Source organism: Hordeum vulgare, chromosome 3H (genome assembly GCF_904849725.1).
Source record: "Hordeum vulgare subsp. vulgare chromosome 3H, MorexV3_pseudomolecules_assembly, whole genome shotgun sequence".
In the NCBI taxonomy this organism is placed as follows: Eukaryota; Viridiplantae; Streptophyta; class Magnoliopsida; order Poales; family Poaceae; genus Hordeum; species Hordeum vulgare.
In genome coordinates, this window is record NC_058520.1 from 525,398,888 (window position 1) to 525,423,631 (window position 24,744).

The window sequence follows — 24,744 nt, forward strand, 5'->3', positions numbered from 1 at the left end:
TCAGGCTGCTGGGGTCCTCCTGCTGCGCCTTGGAACCACTTGCATCTCACAGATCAGCCATCTCAAGATCTAGATCACTCCGAAGCCTTGAAAAACCCTAAACCCTAGTTCCAACACACCAACCACAAACACCAGGGAGATGTCGGGCCCGGGGCGGAGAGGGTACGGGGGAATCACGGGGCACGATTGATAACCGGACGGGGGAACTCTCGACAGGAGTTGCCGGAGGACTAGAGAACCCTAGGTTAAACCCTAGGGGAGTATGCCGAGTACTCCCGTTTATATGGAGTATCTTTTCCCCTTTCATCTTTCTTTAGTTTAACTGAGCACTCGCGGTCTTCAAAATCTGTTTAGGGGGCATTTGATCCGGTTTTGCTACTTCATCAGTCAGGGTTATAAACGGGCGTTCCTCTCTCTATCTCTCTCGAGTTGTCGGGGTGATTGGTGAATCCTAGCCGTGCGATCATGCCGAGATATTTCTTGTACAGCGCCGTCCGGCTAAACCCACCCGACCATCCGCTGGGCCGCCAATTTGGGAGTAGCAGGGCAAAGGCCTACAGGAGGCGTAGAACCCTCTCCAGGTCTCGGCTCTCCGCCGTCGCCATGGGCAGCGCCTCCAAGCTGCTCTCCTCCCTCTTGCTCACCTCCTCCCCGCTCCGTCTCCGGCCCTCCGCCGCCGCCTTCGCGCTCATCCTCTCCTCGCGCACCGCGGCATCCCGCCGCCAACACCTGCTCTCCTCCCCCTCTCCCCTCCGCACGCTCTCCACCTCGGCCGCCGCCGCCGCCGCCTCACCCCTTCCCTACAGCTCCAGCTCCGCCTCGTCAACTCCACCGCCCCACGTCCCTTTCCCTGACTGGTCCCGCCTCGTGGACCGCCTCGCGGCCGCCGGTTACGCAGCCCGCGCCCCCTCCCCCGCCGACGAGCTCGCCGTCCCCTCCGGCAGCGGCCTGTCGGCCGAGGCGGAGTCCGCTGTGTCCTCCTGCCTGGCCTTCGCGCGCGACCGGCCCGACCTTCTCAGGTCAAGTGAATCACTTGGCCATCTGTCCTGCTTTTTTCTTTTCTTCTTCACGTTGCTGATTGATTGGGTGTGACCGCAGGTCGCTGCCCACGAAGGATGTCGAGGTTGTGGTGTCTAACGTTGCACCGGCTCTCTTCAAGAGAGGGGAGGAATCTGCGCAGCGGCTGCAGCAATACCTCGCCGGTGAAGATGACAATGTGAGTTCTTATCCATTTTGCAAGTTGGTCACATACTCACATCTCACTTGTGGAGTGGTTTTCTAGTAAGGTTACAGTAGATTTTACAAATGTGTGATCATCAGTCAACTAGTACCCCCTCCGTCCCAAAATAAATGCCTTAACTTTGTATTAGCTCTAGTACAAAGTTACACTAAGCTTGAAACACTTATTTTGGGATGGAGGGAGTAGTGGGTTATTATTTTGGTTAGCTCAAGTTAATACATATGTTTGCTCTGCCGGATTTGTAGCCATATATCGTGAACGATACAGTAGAAAATATAATTAAGAAGGAAAGACCAAACATGCCACTCAGTTCAGGGGCACTCCTCTGTATAATTCCAATAAAAATTTGAGCATTTCAGTTCATCATTTCTCACTGAACCTTTATCACACCCCTTGTTGCTTTTATGATGGATGATGTTGAATGTCAGATAGGAATACTCTATTTTCTTCAGTTCCGATTTCGCCAGGGATAAAACTGTGGTTACATGGCATTTTACAGAAAGTAATACGAGGCAGTCAGTATATATGTAGTTAGAGGAAAACATCCATCACACCTTAGCCTTACTGAATGCAACTTGCAGTCTAACGAGCTGTGAACAACAGAGCTTAACTAGCAAATGCATGACTTGTACTGTTAAACACAGCCAGAGGGGCACAGAGCTCAACTAAGAACTTATTTAACTACCAAGTCACAAAACATAACGTGCGCCAGCTAGAGGCATGAAGGCATGGCAGCTGGTGTGGGGGTTGCGTCATCGGGAGGAAGCGTTGGTGGTGATTAGGGCCTCAGTGTTGTGGAGGAGGGCGGAGGAGGCTGGAGCTTTAAGAGAACAAATTCAAATCCTTCCTTTCTGGATAGGGATTAAGGCAAAAATGTTTCTCATTACATATATAGTTAGTTATTTGACTTGGGATTTGGGTTGAGATGTTCTGTGGTAGAAGTATTCCCATTTATTTCATTTGTTGAAATTGAATTCGAAAGGGGGATTCTTGGGGATAGACCATAAGCATATCCTGTATGGGAACAACAGATTTCTTAAGAATTCTTGCAACAGATCTCAGTTGCCAATTCATAAATGTTGATCCACATTATGCAATGTGATAAAACTGTATTGGTCAAGACACTAAAGATGTGATAACTTTTGCCAGGCAATTCAATCAGTCAGAGCGGAAACTGTGGACATCGTTCGGTACTTGTTAAGTTACACATATGGTTCGTCAAACAACTATTTGGAAGACAAAGAACTCACTGATTCAGCTGTGAGAAATATCTTGGCTGAGCTAGTTAATTTTAGTGGACTTCCCCACACCTCCAGTTTTGTGGAGTCAACAGTTGATAATCAACCTGAGCGATTCTCTAGGCATCCAGGACAAAATGTTGAGATGAAACGTGGTGATTGGATTTGCACAAGGTATATTGTGGATATTTTTATTTATCAATTGAACAGTTGCATGCCACATCATCTTACTTTAAAGTGCCAACTCATTTCTACATCTTCTCTTCCTAGATGTGATACAGCTAAAATATACACACTTGTTTTCTTGTGCTGTAGAAAAGAGTTCTTGCACAAGCATGCATCTATGTAATAAATCATTTTTCATTTTTGACCGTTGTTGTTTCATAATCTTTTATCACTTGGCTTGTTTTACCTTTGTGTATGTTTTATCATCTATATTCTTAACCAACATTTAACTAAACATGGCCAGTTATGTGCTATTCTCATAATTTTGTACAAAGCGGCACAAAACTCGCATCTGTAAAATAAATTCACAACTACTTGTATTGTTGGACACATTTGAGATTATTTGCTACTGGTTTGTTCACTACTTATTTGAAATATTTTACCCTTGTTCATGTATTTGGTAATGTTGACTCTAAATATGCTCTGCAACCTACAGATGTAGCTTTATGAACTTTGCAAGAAATGCGAGGTGCCTTGAGTGCAATGAGCATCGGCCAAAGAAGATGTTGACTGGCGGAGAGTGGGAATGCCCTCAGTAAGCTTCGACTTCCTAACTTCGTTTTTGTGCTTTGAAGTGTATTTATGCTTCGAATGGCTGACTTTGTATTGTCCTTTTGCCAAGGTGTGAATTCTATAATTATGGGAGGAACATGTCGTGCTTAAGATGTGCTTGCAAAAGACCAGCGACAACTGCATCTGCTGGTGCTGGTTTAGGCGGTGTGGCGGATCTTCTTAGTGTAACCAATGCTGGTAGATCTGACATTGAGAGAAAACTTGCTGAAAATGATGAGAAGGCAGAAAGATGGTTGAGCAAAGTATCTCAACTTGACGATTCTGCTGATTTGAGTAGTCTGGCAGCTGATGAGGATTTTCCTGAGATTATGCCTATGAGGAAGGGGGTCAATAAATTTGTAGTTAGCACACGCAAGACACCATTGGAGAGAAGATTGTCAAGTGCACAGTACAGCAGTAATAATAGCCCTCAAGCAACAGCATCCGACTCCAAGATTAGTCAAACTTTAGACAGGATACTTGGGCGTTCTGCATCTACCTCTGCCCCAAGCAACCAATCTGATAATGGGGGTGTAGATGCTGGGCCTCCCAGGAAATTAACAGGCCATCTTGGTGATATCGACCCTGTTCCTTTTGTGCCATTATCTGCTGATCTGTTTACCAAGCCACAGAATGCAAACAGTAATGAACAGGCAGATACGGACTGCCAAATAAATAAGGAAACTGGAAGTTCCACACCGGATACCACACAGGCCTCAACTGGGAGGAGGGATGTCGATAAATCGCTAGATACTGCTGAGAAATGGTCCAAGAAAGTCGCAGAACTCGACAGTGTAAATGACCTTTCAAGTGCTATTTCTGATGAAGACTTTCCTGATATTATGCCAATGAGGAAAGGAGAGAATCGGTTTGTTATTAGTAAGAAAAAAGACCGGTCACTGGCATCACCGCAGTACAAGAGGCGCAGTGTGCTTGAGCAGGCTGACAATTCCGATTTCGTCCCATTTGTTCCGTTCCCCCCTGATTATTTTGCCAAGAAAGATGCGCCAGCAGAGAGCACTCCAGATACAGGAACAGTATCAGAAAGTCCTCCATCAGCTGATAAGCTACCAGAAACAAATGCTTCACCAGGAAATTCGGGAAATAGCCAAAACACCTCACAGGTGATTGGCCCTCAGCGAAGTAGCAACATGACTAATGAGAACTGGAATAGAAATTACTCTCAGCAGAGCTCGAGTACAGGTGGTTATACACAGGGTGGAAGCAGCAGCCAGCAGTATCAACAGCAACCTTATGATGTGGGTGATCGATCGAGTCGAACTTCGAATACCAGTGCTTGGAACCCAAACTACTCCCAGGGGACGTTTAATGATGGAAGAGGAGGATCTAGCAACTATCAGCATCAACAGCAACCCCAGGAGCTAGGCGATCAATCTATTAGAACTTCGAATACTGGTGCTTTGAACACAAACTACTCACAGGGGAGGTTTAATGATGGCAGAGGTGGATCTAGCAACTATCAGCATCAACAACAACCTCGTGAGATGGGTGATCGATCTAGTGGAATTTCGAATACTGGAGCTTGGAACACAAACCACTCACAGGATAGTTTTAATGATGGCAGAGGTGGATCTAGCAACTACCAGCAACAACAGCAACTTCATGGGATGGGCGATCAATCTAGTGGAACTTCAAATACTGGTGCTTGGAACACAAACTACCCACAGGGCAGGTTTAATGATGGCAGAGGTGGATCCAGCAACTACCAGTATCAGCAGCAACCTCATCAGACGGGTGGTCGACCCAGTGGCACTTTGGATACCCACGCTCCAAACTCAAACTACTCTCAGGGGAGCTTCAACGAGGGCCGAGATACATCTACTTATAATCACGGCAGCTACTCTACACAACCGTCTTATGCGCCCGGTTACAGTAATAATAGCAACAGCAATGCTTGGAGCAGCAACAACAACCAAAATTGGAGTGGTTCACATCCTGATACTAGGGCTACCACTACCGGCATTGGTTCCACAAACCCTAATCAAGCAACAGGCTACTCAAGCTACGGAAGTGGAGGTTATACTGGAAAGAGCTTAGAAGGCTCTGCTGTGAAGGACCCTGATCCTCTGGACATGTCCGAGGAAGCCAAGGCCGAGAGATGGTTCAGGAGGGCAGCCCAGATAAAGGACATCTCCGAGCTCGCCAACATCCCCGATGAGGACTTCCCTGAGATAATGCCGATGAGGAAGGGGGTGAACAGATTCGTTGTGAGCAAGCGGAAGACGCCGTTGGAGAGGAGATTAACCTCTCCTCAGTACAGAAGGAACCTGCCGATCGTAAGCTCTGAGCCGGACAAAGATGGTAGCTGAAAGCAGGTATATTTATTCCGATGCAAGAGCGAAGAGTTTACACATGGATATGTACTTCTACTTCCGATCGTGATAAAATAAGCAGCAAGGCGAAGAAATCCACGCGGAGGAGACAGCTGAACGCCCAGAACATTTTTACTGTATCCTAAAGTTTTGTTCTCGACCAGTAGGGATTTGCTGTGTTTCATTTGTTACGTGTATCAGTTGTATGCATGTGTTGTCGTACCTGAAACCGCGAGTGCAATCATCAAATAATTTGTACGGCGGATTTTAAAGGGGTTAAAAAAAACATAAGTACAAAGTTTTATTAGAGCTGCGACAATTAACTTGGATCGAAGGGAGTACTAATAAAAAAGAGCTCCATAGAATTATGGAATGGAGGGAGGACGTGTATAACTCAGGTGATATATTCTTGTAAGGCCTTGTTTGGTACTAGGGTTTTGAGTGGATTGGTGAGGATAATTGTCATAGGGATTGGGTGAAACTCCAACCTTTATCCAATCCCTTCAAATCCTCATTTATCTCCAATCCATTAGGTAAAGGTAGTGTATTGGGTATTGAGAAAAATGCACTAGAGTTCTGGGATTTATGAGAAAATATGGGGATGAAACAAGTTAAATACACTAGAATCAAACGTTGTTTTGGGATATGAGGGGGTTAAAGGTTTGACCGGGATAATCACCATTAACTCCTTAAAATACACTAGTACCAAACAAAACCTAAATAAAGGTCACTTCTTTTACCCGGGAAAAATAAAGAAAGAAAAGAAGTCGCTTATTCGTTAATATAAGCGTTTTGCCTTGTCGCAATCACGAGGTTGCATTAAGCATGACCCAACGAAAATGTAGTCGCTTATTCGTTACCGGCAAGTCTTTTTACCCGTTCCGTAATACAAGATCCTCGTGACTCACACTTGAGTCACATTGCTTGCAAGGCTTATATGTGATGTTGTATTACCGAGTGGGCCCCCAGATACCTCTCCGTCACACGGAGCGACAAATTCCAGTCTTGATCCATGCTAACTCAACGGACACCTTTGGATATACCTGTAGAGCACCTTTATAGTCGCTCAGTTACGTTGCGACGTTTCATACACACAAGGTATTCCTCCGGTGCCAGTAAGTTACATGATCTCATGGTCATAGGAATGAATACTTGACACGCAGAAAACAATAGCAACAAGATAACACGATCACATGCTACGTTTATAATTTGAGTCTTGTCCATCACATGATTCTCCTAATGAGGTAATTCCGTTATCAAGTGACAACACATGCCTATGGTCAGGAAACCTTGACCATCTTTGATCAACGAACTAGTCAACTAGAGACTCACTAGGGACAGTGTGTTGTCTATGTATCCACACATGTATTTGAGTTTTCAATCAATACAATTCTAGCATGGATAATAAACGATTATTATGAACAAGAAATATAATAATAACTAATTTATTATTGCCTCTAAGGCATATTTTCAACAAAACAATCCTTGCAACCGTGGTCACAAGCATCGTTGTTTTCTCCCTGATGGCAACAACACATCCCCTAGTCTCATGTTTCTGTCACTCAAGCTAGAGATCGAGGGCATGAACCCACGATCATGCATAATGTTCCATCTTGGAGTTACAATCTACTACTCGGCCAAATCAATAAATAGCAACGGAGAACATGCATGAATTACTAAGGAACGTAATATAAAAAGATAATCAAATATATAACTCATAACAATTTGAACATAATCTCATAATCCATCGGATCCCAACAAACCGAGCATAGCAATAGCAAGAGAATTACATAGATGCCTTGATCATGTAGGGAACCTCACAATGATTAAGCATTGAAGCATAAGACTGGAGAGAAGACATCACATAGCTACTGGTCATGGACTCATTGTCCAAGGAGGACTACTCACGGCAGGTCCGGGAAGCGTCCATGGTGGTGGAGAAGCTCCCGGAGGTCAATCCTCCCTCCGGCAGGGTGTCGGGAAGAGGTCTCCTGACGCTCCCGATCTCGGAAGCGTTGCGGTGGCGGAACGATGGAGAAATTCGTGATTCTGGATCCTGTATGGGGTTTTCCTTGCCAAGGGGTAAATATAGACGAAAGGAGGGCACCGGAGGGCGTGGGACCCACCCAGGCGGCCTCTTGGTGCGACCAGGGCGTAGGTCGCGCCCACAGGTCACCTGGGCGGCCCCTGCCCCCCTCTGACCCATCTTCGGTGACCTGGAAGTTTTCGGTACGCTGATTTTATATATTTTTCTTGGGATTTTTCGGGCTTCGGAAAATTGGGTAAAAGCCCGTGCAAAATAGACATGAGCAGACAGAAACTGGTACTGGGTGCACTCAGTTACTAGGTTAGTCCAAATATGTGTAAAATGATATAAAAATATAGCAAAACATATAATAATGTCACCCAAAAGATCATGGAACAAGCATAAATTATAGATACGTTTGGGACGTTCAGGACCCACATGAACGTGGATAGTGGGGGCAAGGCCCCACACCCCTGGTCAAGGCGCACCAAGATCCCCCCTTAGAAGGAATACGATCATATCCCGAAGGGATAAGATCAAGATCCCTAAAAAAGGGGGATAACAATCGGTGTGGAAGTGAAAGGATGGAATTTCTTTCCTCTCGCCTTTGCCAACGCCCCAATGGACTTGGAGGGAAAGAAACCAGCCCCCTCCGCCCCTATATACCATGGGGAGGCGCATGGGAGCTTAACCCTTGCCCGTGGCGCAACCCTCCCCCTCCTACACCTCCTCCTCCTCCTCCGTAGTGCTTAGCGAAGCTCTGCGGGAGAACCACGAGCTCCACCGCCACTACGCCGTCATGTTGTCGGAGCTCTCCCTTAACTTCTCCTCTCCCCTTGCTGGGTCAAGAAGGAGGAGACGTCCTCGGGTTGTACGTGTGTTGAACGCGGAGGCGCCGTCCATTCGGCGCTTGGATCGGATCTTCCGCGATTTGAATCGCCGCGAGTACGACTCCATCAACCGCGTTCTTTGCAACGCTTCTGCTTAGCGATCTTCAAGGGTTTGAAGATGTACTCCCTCTCTTTCGTTGTTAGCATCTCCTAGATAGATCTTGGTGACACGTAGGATTTTTTTGGATTATTACTACGTTCCCCAACAATGAGGTGAACCGAGTTTTCTCTTCGTCTGTCCCTCCGCGGGACCTCGATCACTCGGGCAATATAAGGAGGCGATCAGATCACCCCTACTTTGATACGAGCTGGATCCGTCCCACCTCACCGGTTGGACTGTTGGAGCTCTGAGCCTACAATCGTCCGAATCACTGGATCTATCTTCCCGAAAGATATTCGATCTTATCGAAGGCAGACATACCGGCATGTCCGGGCATTCGGAATTCCATGATCTTGAATCCATAGTGGTTATCTAACAATCCGAATGACGCAGCCCCTGGCAGCAACCTCCGTGTCCCCGAGACGCCAAGGCTACCAAAGGGAGTCATTCACTCGGCCAGAAAAACCTCTACTGATTCGGGGGCTACTGACGGGGTTGTACATTAGGGATAGGCCTACAAACCTGTTTCCATAGGCCCACCTAAGGCCCCGTACGAACATCATTGTCTTACAAGTCAATGTAGTCTCGACCTCACTCGATAACTGTGTCCTCACTCGGTTACATGAGGTCACTCGGATCGCCTAATGCCAGTCGGACGCCCTCCGACACTCGGTTTATAACAAGGCGGGGACAACGAAGAGACTGCAACGGCTAAGGACTTAAACTACCCAATGAAGTGCAGTGAAGGCCCGCTTTACCAGTAACACGCCCGAGTTATAACAACAGTTTCTAGTAACTTTCGTAGTTATTAGCATTAATTACCCTTATAATGAAGCTCGTCCGGTCGCGGCGCACTCTATATAAGCCACTCCCGGGCTCCTGCTCAAGGTTCAGCACCTTGTAATCTTTCATACCCCATAAGAAAAAACTAGCCTCAGGGCTCGAGACGTTGGGTTGTTACCACCTTCGAGTGGGGCCTGAACTCGTACATCCGCGTGTATTCTCTACGCCTAGTTAGACTTCGCCCCTTCGTTCGTACCCCTAGGTACTATTGTCAGGGTCATTCCCACGACACCGCCACACCTCTTCTGGAGAAGGTACCGTAGGCGCAAATCCCTTTTTGTAAAAATTGTTCAAGCTTGTGAGGTCAATTGTCGATATTTTACTCAAAGAAGGAATACCGCGGGCTTGAAGGGATTTAGTGCATATCAAAAAATCTCGATAGCTATGCGGGTAATTTCATACGGCGTTCCCGCTGACTATACCGATGAGTACCTTCACATTAGGGAAGATAGTACAATTGAGTCCGTGCATAGGTTTGTCGGGTACTCTAAATGATATGAATGTGTTGCAACAGTCTCATTTGCTTGCTAGGCTTGCTATCAATGTGTTGGAACGGTCTCATTTGCTTGCTAGGCTTGCTAGTGACGATGTTTCACCTTGCAACTACACTATCAATGGATATGAATATACAAAAGGTACTATCTTACAGATGGTATATACCCTTCTTGGTGCACATTTCTGAAGAGCATCAAAGACCTCCAAAGAGGAAATAGTCTGAATTCGCAAGGGCACAAGAGGCAGACCGAAAAGACATTGAAGAGCATTTGGGGTTTTGCAATCTAGGTTTGCCATTGTTCGTGGTCCTGCTCGGTTATGAGACAAGCTATCCTTGAAAACATCATGACATGTTGTCTTATTCTTCACAATATGATTCTCGAAGATGAAAGAGGCATGAACTTGAAATTCTTCTATGACAATGTGGGTAGCCGTGTCAAACCAGCTAGAGACCCTAACCTAATTAGAGCTTTTCTTCATACCTACATGGAGATTTAAAATGCAAACACCCACTGTCAACTTCAGAAGGATCTCACTGAGCACCATTGGCAAAGAGCTGGGCAGTAACACATTCCATTTTTCCATTCATTTTCGTTGCATTCATGTGTGACTTGTATACGAGACAAGTTTTGTATTGAACTTTTTAGTTTGCTACGGCGATTTGCATAATTATTGTACTTTGGATGATTACTCTATTTGTAATATTGACATTTTACTTATATTGCACATTTGTAATTCTGATTTACGGGATCTTCGGTTTGCGAGGTGGACACTGGTGCCGCCCGAGTAGACCCCGCATCGTCGACCCGTAAAAAAGCATCTTCTATGAATATCCTTTGTTACGAGTTCGATTTGCGGGATCTGACTCTCCCCACGCCCTTGTCGGTCCGCAAAACCCTTTTTTTGCAAATTGTAAACGATTTTTATGAGTTGGCTTTATACAGGGTCTGTTAGAGATGCTCTAACCGGAACAATCCACATTAACTTTTTAAAATACAGCAGTACCAAACAAGATCTAAATAGAGGTCGTTCTTTTTTACCCAAGGAAAAAGAAAGAAAGAAAAAAAGTCGCTTCTTCGCTAATATAAGCGTTTTGCCTTGCCGCAGCCACGAGGTTGCATCAAACGTGGCCCAACGAAAATGCAGTTACTGTCCAATGCCAAGCCCAGAAATGAAACCAGGGCCTGCTTTGGATCCTAGGTTGACAGGAAAATCCTCGAATTTCTGTTTTTTATACACACGAGGAGAAAACCTACTAGACGAAAAATCCGGTCCAGCAACAGTGGGCTACGATCAGCAAACCCTACTCGAACGGCCCATTAGCCCAACAACCCCACGCCCACGCCCACCCCACCCCTCGCGAGGTCATCAAAACCCTACCCGCGGCACACATTTCCCCCCACTCCCCCCATCCGCCGCCGCCTCCGCGCCTCCTCCTCGCTCAAGGTACCTTCCCTCCCATCCTCTCCCTCCATCCCTCCCTCCTCTGCTCCATCTCTCCCGTCTTCCTAGGTCAGTCCGTCCGGCCGCCGGTCCTCCTCACGCCGCGCAGCTCGTCCACCAGTTCTTCCGTTCGTTTCGCAAGGTCTGGTTGGTCTGGATCCCGATGATAGGCCGCCGCGTCCTTCGGTTCGTAGCGTAAGGTCACCGGCAGCTGCCTAGTTCCTAGGGTTTCGCCGTCATGGGTGTTCGAGTTGCGTTCGTTTTGCGCGAGTCCTTTCTTTAGATGCGGGCGAGCGCGCCATGGGACGACGCATGGTTTGTTGTTCCGTGATCTGGATGCGTCCATTACCTCAACCGCAGGTAGTTTTGTTTCGCAACCTGATTATCTGCCTGCTGTTCGTGAGATCTTGCACAGGTCCTGGGGCACCGAACACGGATGCGCTGTTGTAGTTTCGATGGCCTAATATTTACCGTGCAGTACAAGTGTCGTTGTGTTTCTGCTGCCGGCAGTTACCCAGTAATCACCCAGCCTTTTACGCTTAAGGTGTTGTGTTTTTCTATGTTTGTCTACAGTAGGATCCTGAGCACAAGTACTGAGGCACGGTAGCCGTTCTGGTTGCTCAGTTGCCATTTATTTGTTGTGCAACAGAAACATGGGAACCCGCTTTGCAGCAGAGATTGAACTCAACTTTCTGCCGCCAGTAGTCGCCCAACATCACTCGTTTGATTCTTGTGCGAGATGGACATTGTTTGTGTCCAGAGTTTCTCCTGTGAGTAGACTTGATAATCAGCTAACTTTTGTGCCTAAAGATAGTAAGAGGTCCACTATGTCGAATCTCACAACCTGTAGTTTTTTCACTTGGACCAGAGCACAAGTACTGAGGCACGGTAGCCGTTCTGGTTGCTCAGTTGCCAATTATTTGTTGTGCAAGAGTAACAGGGAACCCGCTTTGCAGCAGAGATTTACCCCACTTTCTGCAGCCAGTAGTCGCCCAATATCACACACTTAGTATCCACAAGGGTACACAATTTACACCCCGTTGGTCATTATGAGTTTTGAGGATTGTGTGTTTGTGCTTGTTCCATGCTACCGAGCCTGCTTTGTTGTTGATTGTTCTTTTGTGTCCGCTTCCTTGCTTTATGTCCTTATTATGAAGTGTTGCTAATGTTTGTTCTGATCTCATTTTTAGGTAGGAGCTTGTGAAAGTTCTCCAAGGCTGAGAAGATGGTTCTGAAGTAAGTATATACTAAGTTTTTGCAAATAAGCATGCCTTCTGTACTTAGTTTGATAGTAGTGATATCTCAAGTATGGTTTTACAATTGTTGTCTTCAGTGCTCAAATTGTTGTTTCATTTGTTCTACAGGACTGAGCTTTGCCGTTTTAGCGGCCAGAAGATTTACCCAGGGAAGGGTATCAGGTTCATTCGTTCAGATTCACAGGTAAACTTTGTTTTATATACGTCACCATATTGTTTTTGAATGGACTAGGTCATAAGTATTAAGTCTAGAAGATTTTATGTTGATTCATCTTCAAACAGTGACAACCGACTAATGATTCAAATATTTTGTACTTCAGGTTTTCCTCTTTGCCAACTCAAAATGCAAGCGCTACTTCCACAACCGCTTGAAGCCTGCAAAGCTTTGCTGGACAGCAATGTACAGGAAGCAGCACAAGAAGGTATCACATTTTGCCTGCTAAGATACTAATTTTTGGTCTAATGTTCTCCATCATGCAGTTACTGTATTATCCCTTTTTATGCCAAAGAAATGTTGCTAAAACTTACTTGCATGAACCTGGTTGTTTTGTGATTTGCATTTCGCCTGTTCTTGATTTGAGGGCAAATTCCTCCCTACAGTTTGATATGCTTTGTGCATTGGTATTATTAAGAGACAATTACATCACATTTGTTATGTTATTTATAGATGCATACACTGCTTCTGCTAGCATGCTTGTATTTATGCGTGCAATTCCTTCTGCAACAAAGGATTATTTTTTGTTTTTGGTTACTGATTTGTCCTGTCCTGCGTATTTACTGGGCTGTGCTTTGATGTGACAATGCAGGACATCCATGCTGAGGCTGCCAAGAAGAGGCGCCGCACCACCAAGAAGCCGTACTCACGGTCGATTGTTGGTGCCACACTGGAAGTTATCCAGAAGAAGAGGGCTGAGAAGCCTGAAGTCCGTGATGCTGCCAGAGAAGCCGCTCTTCGGTACATTTTCCATCTTCCTATATGATTATAGCGAACTGTACCAGCATTGTGTCTACTCATACATCTTCTGTTGCAGAAATCGATAACTTTGTATCTTCTAGCAACTGTTGGTATTGTTGTTTGCTTTTCAATCATCTTACCCTTGATTCATCATGTTGCAGTGAGATCAAGGAGCGCATCAAGAAGACCAAGGATGAGAAGAAGGCCAAGAAGGCAGAGGTGACCAAGTCCCAGAAGTCACAGGGGGGCAAGGGTGCCGTGCAGAAGGGTTCCAAGGGCCCAAAGCTTGGCGGTGGCGGCGGCAAGCGTTGAAAGTCGATTACATCATAGACATAGAGTTGTGCTGCCTAGCCTTGTTTCTTATCCTATCCTACTATCATAGACCTTTCTCAAGTTACCTTGCCCTCTTGAATTTGCACCTTTTCTGTGAGGCTGAATGGTCTTAACGTTTTGGATTGTCTCGATGAGTTTATTTACAATGAATGGTACTTGTGCTGGTTCTTATCACAAGTTTTCTCATCGCAATTGCCGTTGTGCAGAAGTGCCCAGTCTTATTTCTAATTCTGTAGCTACACTGAAACGGTCTTGCTACTTGGATAATAAATGGAAACCGATTCCTCGGTTACACTTAAACTTAAACGCGGCTGAGTTATACTCCCTCTGTTCCAAAATATAGAACCTTTTAGGGATTTCACTAGGAGACTACATACGGAGCAAAATAAGTGAATCTATACTCTAAAATATGTCTATGTATATCCGTAGTTTATAATACAATCTTTAAAAGGTCTTATATTTAGGAAAGGAGGAGCAGATTTATAAGAGCACGAGCAGTGAGCGGATAACTTGCTGCGAATACTTTAGATGACAAATTTGGCTTTGTTCCTTTGCTGGTGGTGATTCCAGATCCAGGGCTGTTTTAGTCCAAGTGTTTCTATTTCATTTGCTGGTGGCGCTCATTGTTTCTACTTGGATAAACAATGGTCTTCCAGCCCGTGCTCTGCTTGTCTGAGGTGTTGCTGATGAGAGGACGGAGATGGAGCGCGGTGGTGATGCCTGAAGCGGATTTGAGCTGAAGGTGCTCATAGTAACAATGGTATTCCAGCTCATGAGCCGGACGGGGATGCGTTGCTGTTGGAGTGCGGTGGCGATGACTGCTGCGGATTTAAGGAAGAATTGGTATTGAAGGGCCGGTTGGCGTTGGCCCTGGAGCCGGCGTGGACTGATGCTCCTTAGGCCTTGGATTGAGGTGGATATAATCCGCTACAAGTTAAATTTCATCTTAATTCCTTTTAATCCTTTTGAGAAGAGGTGGAACCGAAAAAGGCCTTATGAAGTTAGATCCAGATCAAACCGTTAGGGGTCGATCGCTATTGCGGCTTGTTAATTGCCTCCTGGCTAAAGGTTTCTTCAGCGTGAAATACTATTATGAATACAAGTAATATACTTCCTCCGTTTCAAAATACATGTTTTAAACTTAGTATAACTTTATACTAGAGCTAAGACACTTATTTTAAAAACTTTGTACTAGAGTTAACACACTTAAAACACACTTATTTTGAGACAGAATGATACGTGGTACATCTTAAAACATACTCCTTCCGTTCCTAAATATAAGTCTTTTTAAAGATTTCATAAGATGACTAAATACGGAGTAAAATGGATGAATCTATATTTTAAAATATGTCTATATACATTCATATGTAGTTTTCTAGTGAAAACTCTTAAAAAACTTATATTTAGAAACGGAAGGAGTAATCGTTTTTGTATTACTCACATCGTTATGACAAAATTGGCTACAGAATAACTGACATATTTCTCTTGGTCATGGACCCGAGCTGTAGCTACCAGGGTCAACAGTCGACGACACTGCAAGCGGGCAATTTCCTCACACGACTATCTTCCAGCCGCTGCCTGACCTGCATGGCGTCGCCCCATCTATCAGCACCCGCATACGCATTGCTCATCAGCGTGTAGTCCCCGCTGTTACCGCCGTCCAGCTCCCTGAGCCTCTGGGCGGCCACCTCGGCGACGCCCAAATCACCGTGCGTTCTGGCCGCCCCCAGCAATATCCTGTAGACGACGGGCTCAGGAGCGACGGGCATCTCGGCGATGAACCTCAGCGCCTTTGTCAGCCGACCGGCGCGTCCCAGGAGGTCGACGACGACGCCGTAGTGCTTCATCTGCGGCTCCATGCCGTGGACCGACCTCATGCTGTCGAAGTGGCCGAGCCCCTCCTCGACGAGCTCCGCGTTGGCACACGCGATCAGCACGCCCAGGATGGTGACCTCGTTCGGCCTGAACCCTTCGGCGAGCATGGCGCGGAAGGCGTTCAGGGCTTCCTCCTCGGCGCCGTTGTTCGCCAGCCCCATTATGATCGAGTTCCATGACAGGGTGTCCTTCTCTTTCATTTCTCTGAAGACCTCCAGCGCCTCCTTGGTGCTTCCGCATTTCGCGTACATGTCGATCAGACAATTGTGCAGGATGGTGTCGGCTTCGATCTGATTTCTGCTCACGTAGTCATGGATCCACCTGCCGAGATCAAGCGCTCCTAGGTGCGCGCAGGCAGAGAGTACGCTCGCGAGCACGACCGCATCTGGTTTCACCTTGGCTCTCTGCATCTCCCTGAAGAGTTCCAAAGCATCAGAGAACTGACTAGCTTGCGAATACCCAGATATCATAGAGCTCCATGAGATCAGATCTTTGCCAGGACTTTCCTCGAATAACCTTCTTGCCGAAACCAGATCTCCGGCTTTTGAATATGCGTTGATCATTGCGTTCAGTGTCACGACATTCCTATCCTTCATGTTAAAGCAAATCTTTTCTGCCGATTGCAGCTGCCCACGTCTGCCATGGTAATCTATCAAAGTATTGCCCAAATAGATATCCACCTCGATGCAGTAATCCTCTATGTATTTAACCAAACAATCTGCCATGCTCCAATCTCCTATACGAGTGCATGCAGAAACAACCTTGACCATAGTGACCTTATCAGCTCTCACTCCTTCGTCGTGCATCAACCTGAATAACTTCAGAGCCTCTTTCAATCTATTGCACCGGCTATATCCACATATCAAAGAGTTCCAGGACACCACATCCTTAACCAGCATCCCATCGAAAACAGATCTTGCACAGCACAAATCACCACAGGCAGCATACAGATGAATCAACGAATTGGAAACAAAGATATCTGAAAGAAGCCCGAATTTCAGTACATGGCTGTGCATCTGTTTCCCTTCCTTGAGAGCACTAATCCTTGCACACGCCTTCACTACGAATGGAAACGTCAGGTTGTCCGGCTCCATACCTTTTCCTCGAGCCTTCTTGTAGAAAGCAACTGCATCTTCCGGTGCATCACTTTGAGCAAGCCCCCTGAGTATGATATTCCAAAGGTAAGTTGTTGGTGCTTCAATCTGCCCATATACTTTATAAGCAAGAGCCATATCAGGTTGTAGAATAGCATAGAATCTGAGAATCTTGGACATTGCATATTGGCAATTGTACAGCCCAGAAACAATGAGATGGCCATGAAGCTTCTTTATGGCTTCCATCACTACAATGCTGAAAAGAAACAAGAATTTTCCATTAACTGTGGGCCAGTGAGGGGAAATGCAGTACTGCACATGTCATCCAACGCCTCTGCTTCCTGCAAGGGATTACCAAGATAAGTAAAAGAGCGACAAAGACTATACCGCGAACTAGTCATTTAGAAAGTGGAAGAAATGAGCATACTGTCGATGCTTATTAACAACATATTATACAAAAAAAGCGAGTAGTGGACAATGAGATGGTGGTTTCTAAATACAAAGCTCATATGATTCAACAATCATTCAGCAGCCAAGAAGAAATAAACTGAATTCTTAGTTCTTTTAACTTTGCATGAAATATATAAAAGGCAAAAGAACACAATAAACCCACCATAAAGTAGGAAGATCCAATCGCATTTGGTATAATGCAAGGAGACAATTCTAATGATGGAACAAAAACTCTTAAAACTGCGTGGAACTTCTTTCTATGATTTGGTTCTGGTTTACTGACTCTCACCAACCAAAGCAAGCCCAGGAACCTTAACAACACTCCTCTCATCTACTAGCTTCCTTGATCTTTCAGCATCACCAAACCTTCCAAGCTCAGTAAACATATTGGATACAACCACAAAATCAGATCCAGATTCTCTTTCGATGTCTAGTATCTTCTTCATTGCCCTCTGCCCCATCTCCACTTCCCCATACTTACTGCAACAACCCAGCAGTGTCCTCCACACGACTGAATTAACCTCCATAGGCAGACCACTTATTACTTGCTCGGCCTCTGATAACCGTCCAGCCCTACCTAGCATGTCTATGATACAACCAAAATGCTTGATCTCTGGCGTCAGATTGTACTCATAAACCATGCATTTGAAAAACAGTACTCCTTGCTCGACCAGCCCACCATGATTGCAAGCATTGAGAACACTTAAGAAGGTGACTCTGTTAGGCCTAATTCCAGCTCTTCTCATCTCTGCAAACAGTTCAACAGCCTCCGTTGACAACCCATGCATTGCAAACCCTGAAATTATTGATGTCCATGACACCAAGTTTCTCCTATCCAGCATTTCATGGAAAATCTTCAGTGAGTTCTTTATAGACCCAATCTTGGCATACAGGTCTATGAGCGAATTCCCAACTCGGATGTCCAACACAAGAAGCCCCTTCTTCTCACAATAGCCATGCAAGGCCTCACCCAAAAGAATCCTTCCAATATTAGATACCGCAGGTACAACCGCTAACACAGTTATCTCGCTTGGATCAACGGCTTCAGCCATCATGCGGCGGAAGAGAGCCACGGCCTCTACAGAGCGACAGGAACGCGTGTACCCATCAATCATCCCGGTCCACGAGACAACATTCCTACAGGGCATCCGCTCGAAGAGCAGCCTCGCATACTCAACCTCGCCCCGCGCAGCAAACCCGGTGATCATCACGTTCCAAGTAACCGCATTCTTCGCCGGCATCTCGTCGAATGCGATCCGAGATTCTGCCAGGCACCCGCACACAACGTAAGCGTTGAGGAGGGCGGTGTGCACGTAGGCGTGGAACTCGAACCCCTTGCGAACGGCAAGCCCGTGCAGCTGCGCGCCGGCCCGCGGCCACGCCAGGGCCGCGCAGGCCCCAAGGGCATGCACGAAGGCGTAGGTGTCGTCGGCGGCGTGCCGGCGCGCGTCCCTGAAGAGGCTCAGGGCCTCCTGCGGGAGAGGGCCGCGGGAGTAGGCCTTGAGGAGCGCGTGCCACGGAGTGGGACGGCGGTCGAACACCTGGCGGGCAACGAGCTGGGCATGGATCTGGAGGAGAGGGCGCCTCTCCGCCTGGTGCCTCAGGAGAAGGGCCACCAGGCCCCGGACGTGAGCGTCTGCGGCCGCGGCATCATGGGAGGGTCGGCATCCCTGCCTCAAGACGTCAGCCGGGAACCGCGCCATGAGGGGTGCTCCGTCTTCTCCAGCCCAGCCCTACCCAACGGCCAACGCCTCTCTCATCTAGTACTTAGAATATGTCACGGCGCAATGGAGAGAGAGAGAGAGAGAGAGAGGGCGCATACCTTGTCTAGAGAGAAGGCGGAGGAGGCTCGGCTCGGCTCGAAATCGTCCGAGGCTTTCTCCCTCCCGCGCCAGCGTCCGAGACAAAAAGATCGTGTTTTTTTGCTTGCCCTTCCCGGGCGTGCTACGTTGCTCTGTCGGCAGTTGACACGAGGCAACTCGCCGCCCGATCCTCACTCTTCGCCCCTCCTCGATGTTGCGCAGGGTCCTCGCCGGAGCGATCGCGCGCCTCTCCGGCCCCGGATTCTCCAGCCTTCCGCCGAGGAGACGGCCTCTCCTCCCGCCCAACGCCCCGCGGCTCTCCACCGCGCGGGAGCCGGCCGGCGGCGGCGAGGGCAGCGAGGGGGAGGATGACGACGACCCGTTCTCCTTCCCGGACCAGCAGCAGCTCCCGCCCGAGGTGGCGCGCGGCGTGGACGCCGTCGTCGCGGCTGCCGAGGGCGCCCACTTGGACGCCGCGCGCGCCGGGGCCCTCCTGGAGCGCTGCGGCGCCGCGGCCTCCGAGACGCTCGTGGTGGCCGCGCTCTCGCGCCTCCGCAACAGCTGGGCCGCCGCGCACGCCGCGTTCCGCTGGGCGGGGCGGCCGCAGCCCGGATACGCCCCGGGGCGGCACGCGTGCCACTCCATGCTCGCCATCCTCGCCAGGCACCGCCGCTTCGACGACGCGCGCGCCCTGCTCGACGAAATGCGCCGCAGGTCGCTCGCGTCACCGAGGGCGGTGCTCCTCCTAATCCGGCGCTACTGCGCCGCGCGAGACGTGGCGGGCGCGATCGCCGCGTTCCGGTCGCTCCCGACCTTCGGCTTTCAGCCCGGGGTCCCCCAGTTCCATGGCCTCCTCGGCGCCCTCTGCCGGTACAAGAACGTCAAGGACGCGGAGCACCTGCTTCTGTCCAGTGACAAGGAGTTCCCGTTCGAGACCAAGGGCTTCAACATCGTGCTCAACGGCTGGTGCAACATGGTCTGCAGCGTGCGTGAGGCCAAGAGGTTTTGGACCGTCATGGAGCTCAGGGCTGTCGCGAGGGACGTTGTGTCTTATGGGAGTATGATCTCGTGCTTCTCGAAGGCCGGGAGCTTGGACTCGGTCATGAAGCTCTTTAACCGCATGAAGGAGGCTGGCATCGTGCCAGACCGGAAGGTCTACAATGCAGTTGTGCACGCGCTCGCTAAGGGACGGTGCGTGGATGAGGCAAGGGCGCTTGTCCGGAGCATGGAGGAGAAGGGGGTTACACCGGACACGGCGACTTACAACTCCCTCATTCGGCCTCTTTGCAAGGCTCGTCAGGTCCAGGAGGCAAGGGAGATGTTTGATGAGATGGTAGGAAGGGGGCTGTTGGCATCGGTGAGGACATTCCATGCGTTGTTCGATGTTGCTACGAGCCCCACTGAGGTCTTTGATCTGTTGGATAAGATGAAGGCACTACATTGCGAGCCAGAGATGGACACTTATATTATGTTGATCCGGAAGTTCTGCAGGTGGAAGCAGCATGATAGTGTGGAGAAACTGTGGAACGCAATGCCTGCAAATGGGTTGACCCCTGATCGGAGCGCGTACATTGTGTTCATACATGGATTGTTCTTGAACGGGAAGCTAGAGGAGGCAGCAAAGTATTACGAAGAGATGAAAGCCAAGGGATTTTCACCAGAGGAGAAGACTGAATCAATGATACAGGCGTGGCGTTCAGGCAGAGAGCTTGCCAAGGCATCAGCTTCTGTCGGCTCAAGACGCGGCTCGGTGTCTCTCAAAGTAACTCGTAGAGAGTGGTAAAGATGAAGGCCACTCGGAAGTGATCTATAAAAAGAGACACGGGTGTTGTTTTGGAGTAACTGGTGGGCATTTTGGAGAGAGATTATTTGGTTATTCAGAAAGACGAGTCTGATTACTTTCAAGTGATCTTCATCTACTTTGCTTTGGCCGGTTTGGTCAAGGAAGCCATGCTTGCAAGGGCCCTTTGGCTTTTGTTAGAATTGTCAGCGATGACCTCAGCTTAGGGTATGCTGTTCGGTTTCCTTTGTTCCAGTCTGTAATCAAACTTTCTTCCTTCTAACTGAAGGCGCAGAGCTCCTGCCGTATTCGAAAAAAGTATGTTTGCGCAGTTATTTTCATTCTCATTGGATTGCTTGGCTGTAGATTTGAATTAGAAAGTGCAACCTATGGTTTATCCTGTTTAAACTTGGACATGCTTCACTTTGCTGTAACCCTTCTTTTGTAGCTTGTAGTTTGCACCAAGTACCTGTTCAATGATTGGTTCACAACATATAATGACTGTTCACCATATTCATACTGGTCTGACTCCTATACTTTAGCATAATAATATGTGCTTAGATTTTACGAAATAATGATTCATACAGATCATTTCATATGGTTTGGTACTAAATACACATTTTCAATATGTATCTTTATTAAATATTAGCAGTTCGATTTTCATGCTTACAACTATTCCATTAGTGTACTGGCATATTCACATATAATCATTTAGTGACCACTGATCCCACTGCAGAATCCGCCGCTATGTAAGTTTTAGGTTATATAATTTTCTTCTTGACAAACATATTGTTCTCTTTCTGCCAGTCAGCCATTGCAACCTTTCTGATAGCATTAATTCAGTGCATGTGCACACTAAATAGTCCAGCAACAAGAGCACATTGGATCGAAGCTGGGTCGGGTTGCCGCCAGCCTGCTTGTAATCAATGAATCTGTTGATTCTGAGGTGAGAGTTTACCAGAATTCCAGTTATATCTGATCAGTTAGGTGTTCTTTTCTCTGCTATCCCGTGGCTTCAGTTAGGCCTTGTAGCTAGTGGATTAGATCATCATACTAATGGATAATATGGTACGAGTCAACCAACTTATCATCGCATCTGATGTTTTAATACCTTTCTGTAATATCCTGTAGGATATCCCTGCTAACAGCAAGTGGCTTGTTCTGTCAGTTGTCACTTAGAGTACATAATATCCTGAACTCTGTTATGCAGTCCAGTCTCCAAAAGATGGTGTTGATGCAAGTTGCTTTAAATTTTGTTGATAAGACGATGACAGGTAATGGATACAGTTATGGTGGAAACAACTTACTTTCCCTGTGCAAGCTACATCCAACTGAACCATGCTTGTCATACTAGTGTCTACTGTCAATTTCATGGCATCTTATAGCTGCTAGCCTGCAAGTGTCGCTAACTCATATGACTCATGATGCAGACTAACTTAGTGCATGATCACGTCCCAACTTTAACCGATAGCTGCGTGGTCGACAACCAGTTGCAGTCTGCCTGTTCATGTATGCACTGAATGTTACCATTATGCTGTTAATATCTGAACCCACTATAACTAAATTCGGATAAACACCAAATATATTTTTGAAAACAATTGGAAGAAGTGAAAAATGAAATATCAGCTGTGAGATAATCATATATTACCTCCGTCTCAAATTAATTGTGTAGATTTTTCTAGATATAGATATACATCGGTATCTAGACAAATCCAAGACAAGTAATACGGGACGGAGGGAGTATATATTTCAGATTTGTTCAGATCAGATTGATCAAGGGTCGGGACGGAGAGAGTATATGTTTCAGATTTGTTCAGATCAGATTGATCAAGGGTCAGAAGAACAAGTTTGGTGTTTAGACTTGAGATTATATGGGAATAAAATTACATGTTTGTTTAGAATACCAAATTTATAGATCGAAACCAAAGAATAAATACTGCTACAAGCCTACCACCACATCTTCAGAATCATGCCTGGGAAATTTCTATCTCTTTCTAGTTCAAAGTAAGTATTTGTCTAATCACTTCTATTTCAAACATAATTTACACCATATCTTTCTTCTTCCATCTCAGAATGGTGGCAAGATTGTTTGCCACATGGGTCTCATCATCTGAGGCGAGTTCATCGACTGCAGATAGCCGCTGCCGTCGTGCACAGGCATCGCCGCTGGATTCACCATCTGCCCCATGTTCATGTAACAAGTCTGCAGGTCGTCCATACTCAGGCCGGTGAACCAGTCGCTGTCCTCCTTGACCGTCACCATGCCTTCCCTGGCCTGCCGCTGCGCCATGTCCATGAAGCCGTGGTGCTGCTGCTGCAGGCCGGAGGCGTTGTCGATCTCCGAGGAGTCGTGCGTCTGGAAGCTGTCGGACATGGCGTCGGTGGCCAGCGCGTCCATGACCTCCCCATTCTGTCCCTGCACCACAGCCATGTCCTGCTCCACCTTGACCTTGTCCCAGTTGTTCTTCTTGTTGTACAGCCGGCACAGCACCCATTCGTCCAGCTGCAAATGATAGCCGCACATGAGAAACAAAAACAGAGGATCAGCAATCAGCATCGATCGAGCAGCGGGAGTGCAATGATGATAGACGGACAGGTTTGGAAGACGGTGGGCTTAATTACCTTGAGGGATCCCTTCTTGCCGGGTGTGCGGTCGGCTTGGGCGATGCGGTACTCGTGCATGATCCAGTCGGTCTTGACGCCCCTGGGCGCCCTGCCGGAGTAGAAGACGAGCGCCTTCTTGATGCCGACGGTCCTGCCGCCGCTCTCCCTGGGCGCCACGGGCTTGTCGGCGCCCGTGGCCTTCCAGTAGCCGGTGCCGGCGGAGCGGTTGGGGCGCGAGCCGTTGGGGTACTTGCGGTCGCGCGGCGTGAAGAAGTACCACTCCCTGCTCCCGAACAGCGCCCTCTCTGCACGGGAACCCGCGGCCGAGGTCAGCACGGCGCACATACACATTGAATCAGACAGATGGTGGGAGGAGTAAGGAGAGGAGGGAGGGAGGAAGAAGGGGGACACGCACCGGGCAGATCCCAGGGGTTGAACTTGTAGAGATCGACCTCGGCGATGATTGGCACGGGCTGCGGCTGTCCCGCCACCTTCCTGCAGAGGTAGTGCACGACGAGCTCGTCGTCCGTGGGGTGGAAGCGGAAGCCCGGCGGCAGGTTGAGCTCCGCCTCCGCGTCCCTCCGCCCGCTGCTCCCCTCCGCCTCCGCCGTCATCGCCTCGGCCTTCACCATTGCCGTCATCATCCTCCCCCTCCTCGCTCGCTCGCTCGCTCCACCGGCCCTCCGCGGGCGCCCGGCGTTGAAAGAGAAGAGAAAGGCGGCTGGCTGGCTGGCTGGATGGTTGTGATACCGCCTCCTGGGGCCTCCTCTTTTGATGATGGCTCGTTTCCTTGACGACCAAGTACGGTTTGTTGGGCGGGGCGCCCGTGGCGGCTATATACGGATACGGGCCCCTGCCCGCGGCACGTGGGCCGGGTCGGGCGAGCTCGTTCGTGGGCTTCTTCCGTTGCTTGATGAGGACGGGCGTGGGCTGCAGCAGCTGCGCGGAAGGTTCCCCGCGGAGACGAGGGTTTGACCCCCGCGACGGCTGGGCTGGGCTGAAAGAGACGGAAGAGTCAAAGGCGCGACAGCCAGGATGGATTTTCCGGGCGGAAAATATATCCCCGCGACCAGCCTAGCTCGGCGGCTCCTCGAATGCCCGCGCGTCTACGTGCGTCCTCTCCTCTCCTCTGTGCTTTCGGACCTCCAGTTTGCATTGCACCACGTGTGGATTCCGCTTCTTGGCTGTGAGCTGCCGGCAGCCATGTTGT

At 48.2% G+C, this 24,744-nt stretch overlaps 6 protein-coding genes across 8 annotated transcripts; 3 read left to right on the forward strand and 3 right to left on the reverse strand.

The window, feature by feature from the left end:
- Positions 1–526: 526 nt before the first annotated feature.
- Positions 527–5,961, forward strand: LOC123444693 (zinc finger protein VAR3, chloroplastic). Its single transcript, XM_045121500.1, has 5 exons — positions 527–1,019; positions 1,099–1,216; positions 2,390–2,652; positions 3,140–3,238; positions 3,326–5,961. The coding sequence occupies exons 1-5, from the start codon at positions 604–606 to the stop codon at positions 5,583–5,585; spliced, it is 3,156 nt and encodes a 1,051-aa protein (XP_044977435.1). The 5' UTR covers positions 527–603; the 3' UTR covers positions 5,586–5,961.
- Positions 5,962–11,329: 5,368 nt separating this feature from the next.
- LOC123444694 (60S ribosomal protein L24) lies at positions 11,330–14,121 on the forward strand. Of its 3 annotated transcripts, none has more exons than XM_045121501.1 (6): positions 11,330–11,388; positions 12,576–12,621; positions 12,750–12,825; positions 12,962–13,063; positions 13,448–13,596; positions 13,758–14,121. In XM_045121501.1, exons 2-6 carry the CDS (start codon positions 12,611–12,613, stop codon positions 13,906–13,908), a joined length of 489 nt encoding a protein of 162 aa, XP_044977436.1. In that variant the 5' UTR covers positions 11,330–11,388; positions 12,576–12,610; the 3' UTR covers positions 13,909–14,121. The 3 variants fall into 3 exon arrangements, with proteins under 3 accessions (XP_044977436.1, XP_044977438.1, XP_044977437.1); XM_045121503.1 differs by lacking the exon at positions 11,330–11,388 and adding an exon at positions 11,476–11,527; XM_045121502.1 differs by lacking the exon at positions 11,330–11,388 and adding an exon at positions 11,486–11,580.
- Positions 14,122–15,331: 1,210 nt separating this feature from the next.
- LOC123444695 (putative pentatricopeptide repeat-containing protein At3g15930) lies at positions 15,332–17,606 on the reverse strand. Its single transcript, XM_045121504.1, has 2 exons — positions 17,512–17,606; positions 15,332–17,239 (listed from the first exon to the last, which is right to left on the reverse strand). Exon 2 carries the CDS (start codon positions 17,142–17,144, stop codon positions 15,447–15,449), a length of 1,698 nt encoding a protein of 565 aa, XP_044977439.1. The 5' UTR covers positions 17,145–17,239; positions 17,512–17,606; the 3' UTR covers positions 15,332–15,446.
- LOC123444698 (pentatricopeptide repeat-containing protein At1g09220, mitochondrial-like) lies at positions 17,442–19,337 on the reverse strand. Its single transcript, XM_045121506.1, has 2 exons — positions 19,171–19,337; positions 17,442–19,081 (listed from the first exon to the last, which is right to left on the reverse strand). Exon 2 carries the CDS (start codon positions 19,049–19,051, stop codon positions 17,624–17,626), a length of 1,428 nt encoding a protein of 475 aa, XP_044977441.1. The 5' UTR covers positions 19,052–19,081; positions 19,171–19,337; the 3' UTR covers positions 17,442–17,623.
- Positions 19,338–19,349: 12 nt separating this feature from the next.
- On the forward strand, positions 19,350–21,338 carry LOC123444696 (pentatricopeptide repeat-containing protein At5g15010, mitochondrial-like). Its single transcript, XM_045121505.1, has one exon. It carries the CDS (start codon positions 19,362–19,364, stop codon positions 20,931–20,933), a length of 1,572 nt encoding a protein of 523 aa, XP_044977440.1. The 5' UTR covers positions 19,350–19,361; the 3' UTR covers positions 20,934–21,338.
- A 1,439-nt stretch (positions 21,339–22,777) lies between these two features.
- Positions 22,778–24,391, reverse strand: LOC123444699 (NAC domain-containing protein 68-like). The gene is made up of 3 exons (XM_045121507.1): positions 23,950–24,391; positions 23,553–23,839; positions 22,778–23,433 (listed from the first exon to the last, which is right to left on the reverse strand). The coding sequence occupies exons 1-3, from the start codon at positions 24,176–24,178 to the stop codon at positions 22,999–23,001; spliced, it is 951 nt and encodes a 316-aa protein (XP_044977442.1). The 5' UTR covers positions 24,179–24,391; the 3' UTR covers positions 22,778–22,998.
- Positions 24,392–24,744: the final 353 nt, after the last annotated feature.

What these genes read in the sequence shown, in the direction of transcription:
- LOC123444699 (XM_045121507.1), bottom strand. Translation starts at nt 24,178, where the DNA reads ATGATGACGGCAATGGTGAAGGCCGAGGCGATGACGGCGGAGGCGGAG. An exon ending in CAACCCCTGGGATCTGCCCG is followed by an intron (nt 23,840 to 23,949) that starts GTGCGTGTCCCC and finishes GTTCCCGTGCAG; the next exon opens with AGAGGGCGCTGTTCGGGAGC. An exon ending in GCAAGAAGGGATCCCTCAAG is followed by an intron (nt 23,434 to 23,552) that starts GTAATTAAGCCC and finishes TATCATTTGCAG; the next exon opens with CTGGACGAATGGGTGCTGTG.
- LOC123444694 (XM_045121501.1), top strand. An exon ending in TCATTCGTTCAGATTCACAG is followed by an intron (nt 12,826 to 12,961) that starts GTAAACTTTGTT and finishes TTTGTACTTCAG; the next exon opens with GTTTTCCTCTTTGCCAACTC. An exon ending in GCCAGAGAAGCCGCTCTTCG is followed by an intron (nt 13,597 to 13,757) that starts GTACATTTTCCA and finishes ATCATGTTGCAG; the next exon opens with TGAGATCAAGGAGCGCATCA.
- LOC123444695 (XM_045121504.1), bottom strand. Translation starts at nt 17,144, where the DNA reads ATGGAAGCCATAAAGAAGCTTCATGGCCATCTCATTGTTTCTGGGCTG.
- LOC123444696 (XM_045121505.1), top strand. Translation starts at nt 19,362, where the DNA reads ATGTTGCGCAGGGTCCTCGCCGGAGCGATCGCGCGCCTCTCCGGCCCC.
- LOC123444698 (XM_045121506.1), bottom strand. Translation starts at nt 19,051, where the DNA reads ATGGCGCGGTTCCCGGCTGACGTCTTGAGGCAGGGATGCCGACCCTCC.
- LOC123444693 (XM_045121500.1), top strand. Translation starts at nt 604, where the DNA reads ATGGGCAGCGCCTCCAAGCTGCTCTCCTCCCTCTTGCTCACCTCCTCC. An exon ending in TCGCCGGTGAAGATGACAAT is followed by an intron (nt 1,217 to 2,389) that starts GTGAGTTCTTAT and finishes AACTTTTGCCAG; the next exon opens with GCAATTCAATCAGTCAGAGC. An exon ending in GGAGAGTGGGAATGCCCTCA is followed by an intron (nt 3,239 to 3,325) that starts GTAAGCTTCGAC and finishes CCTTTTGCCAAG; the next exon opens with GTGTGAATTCTATAATTATG.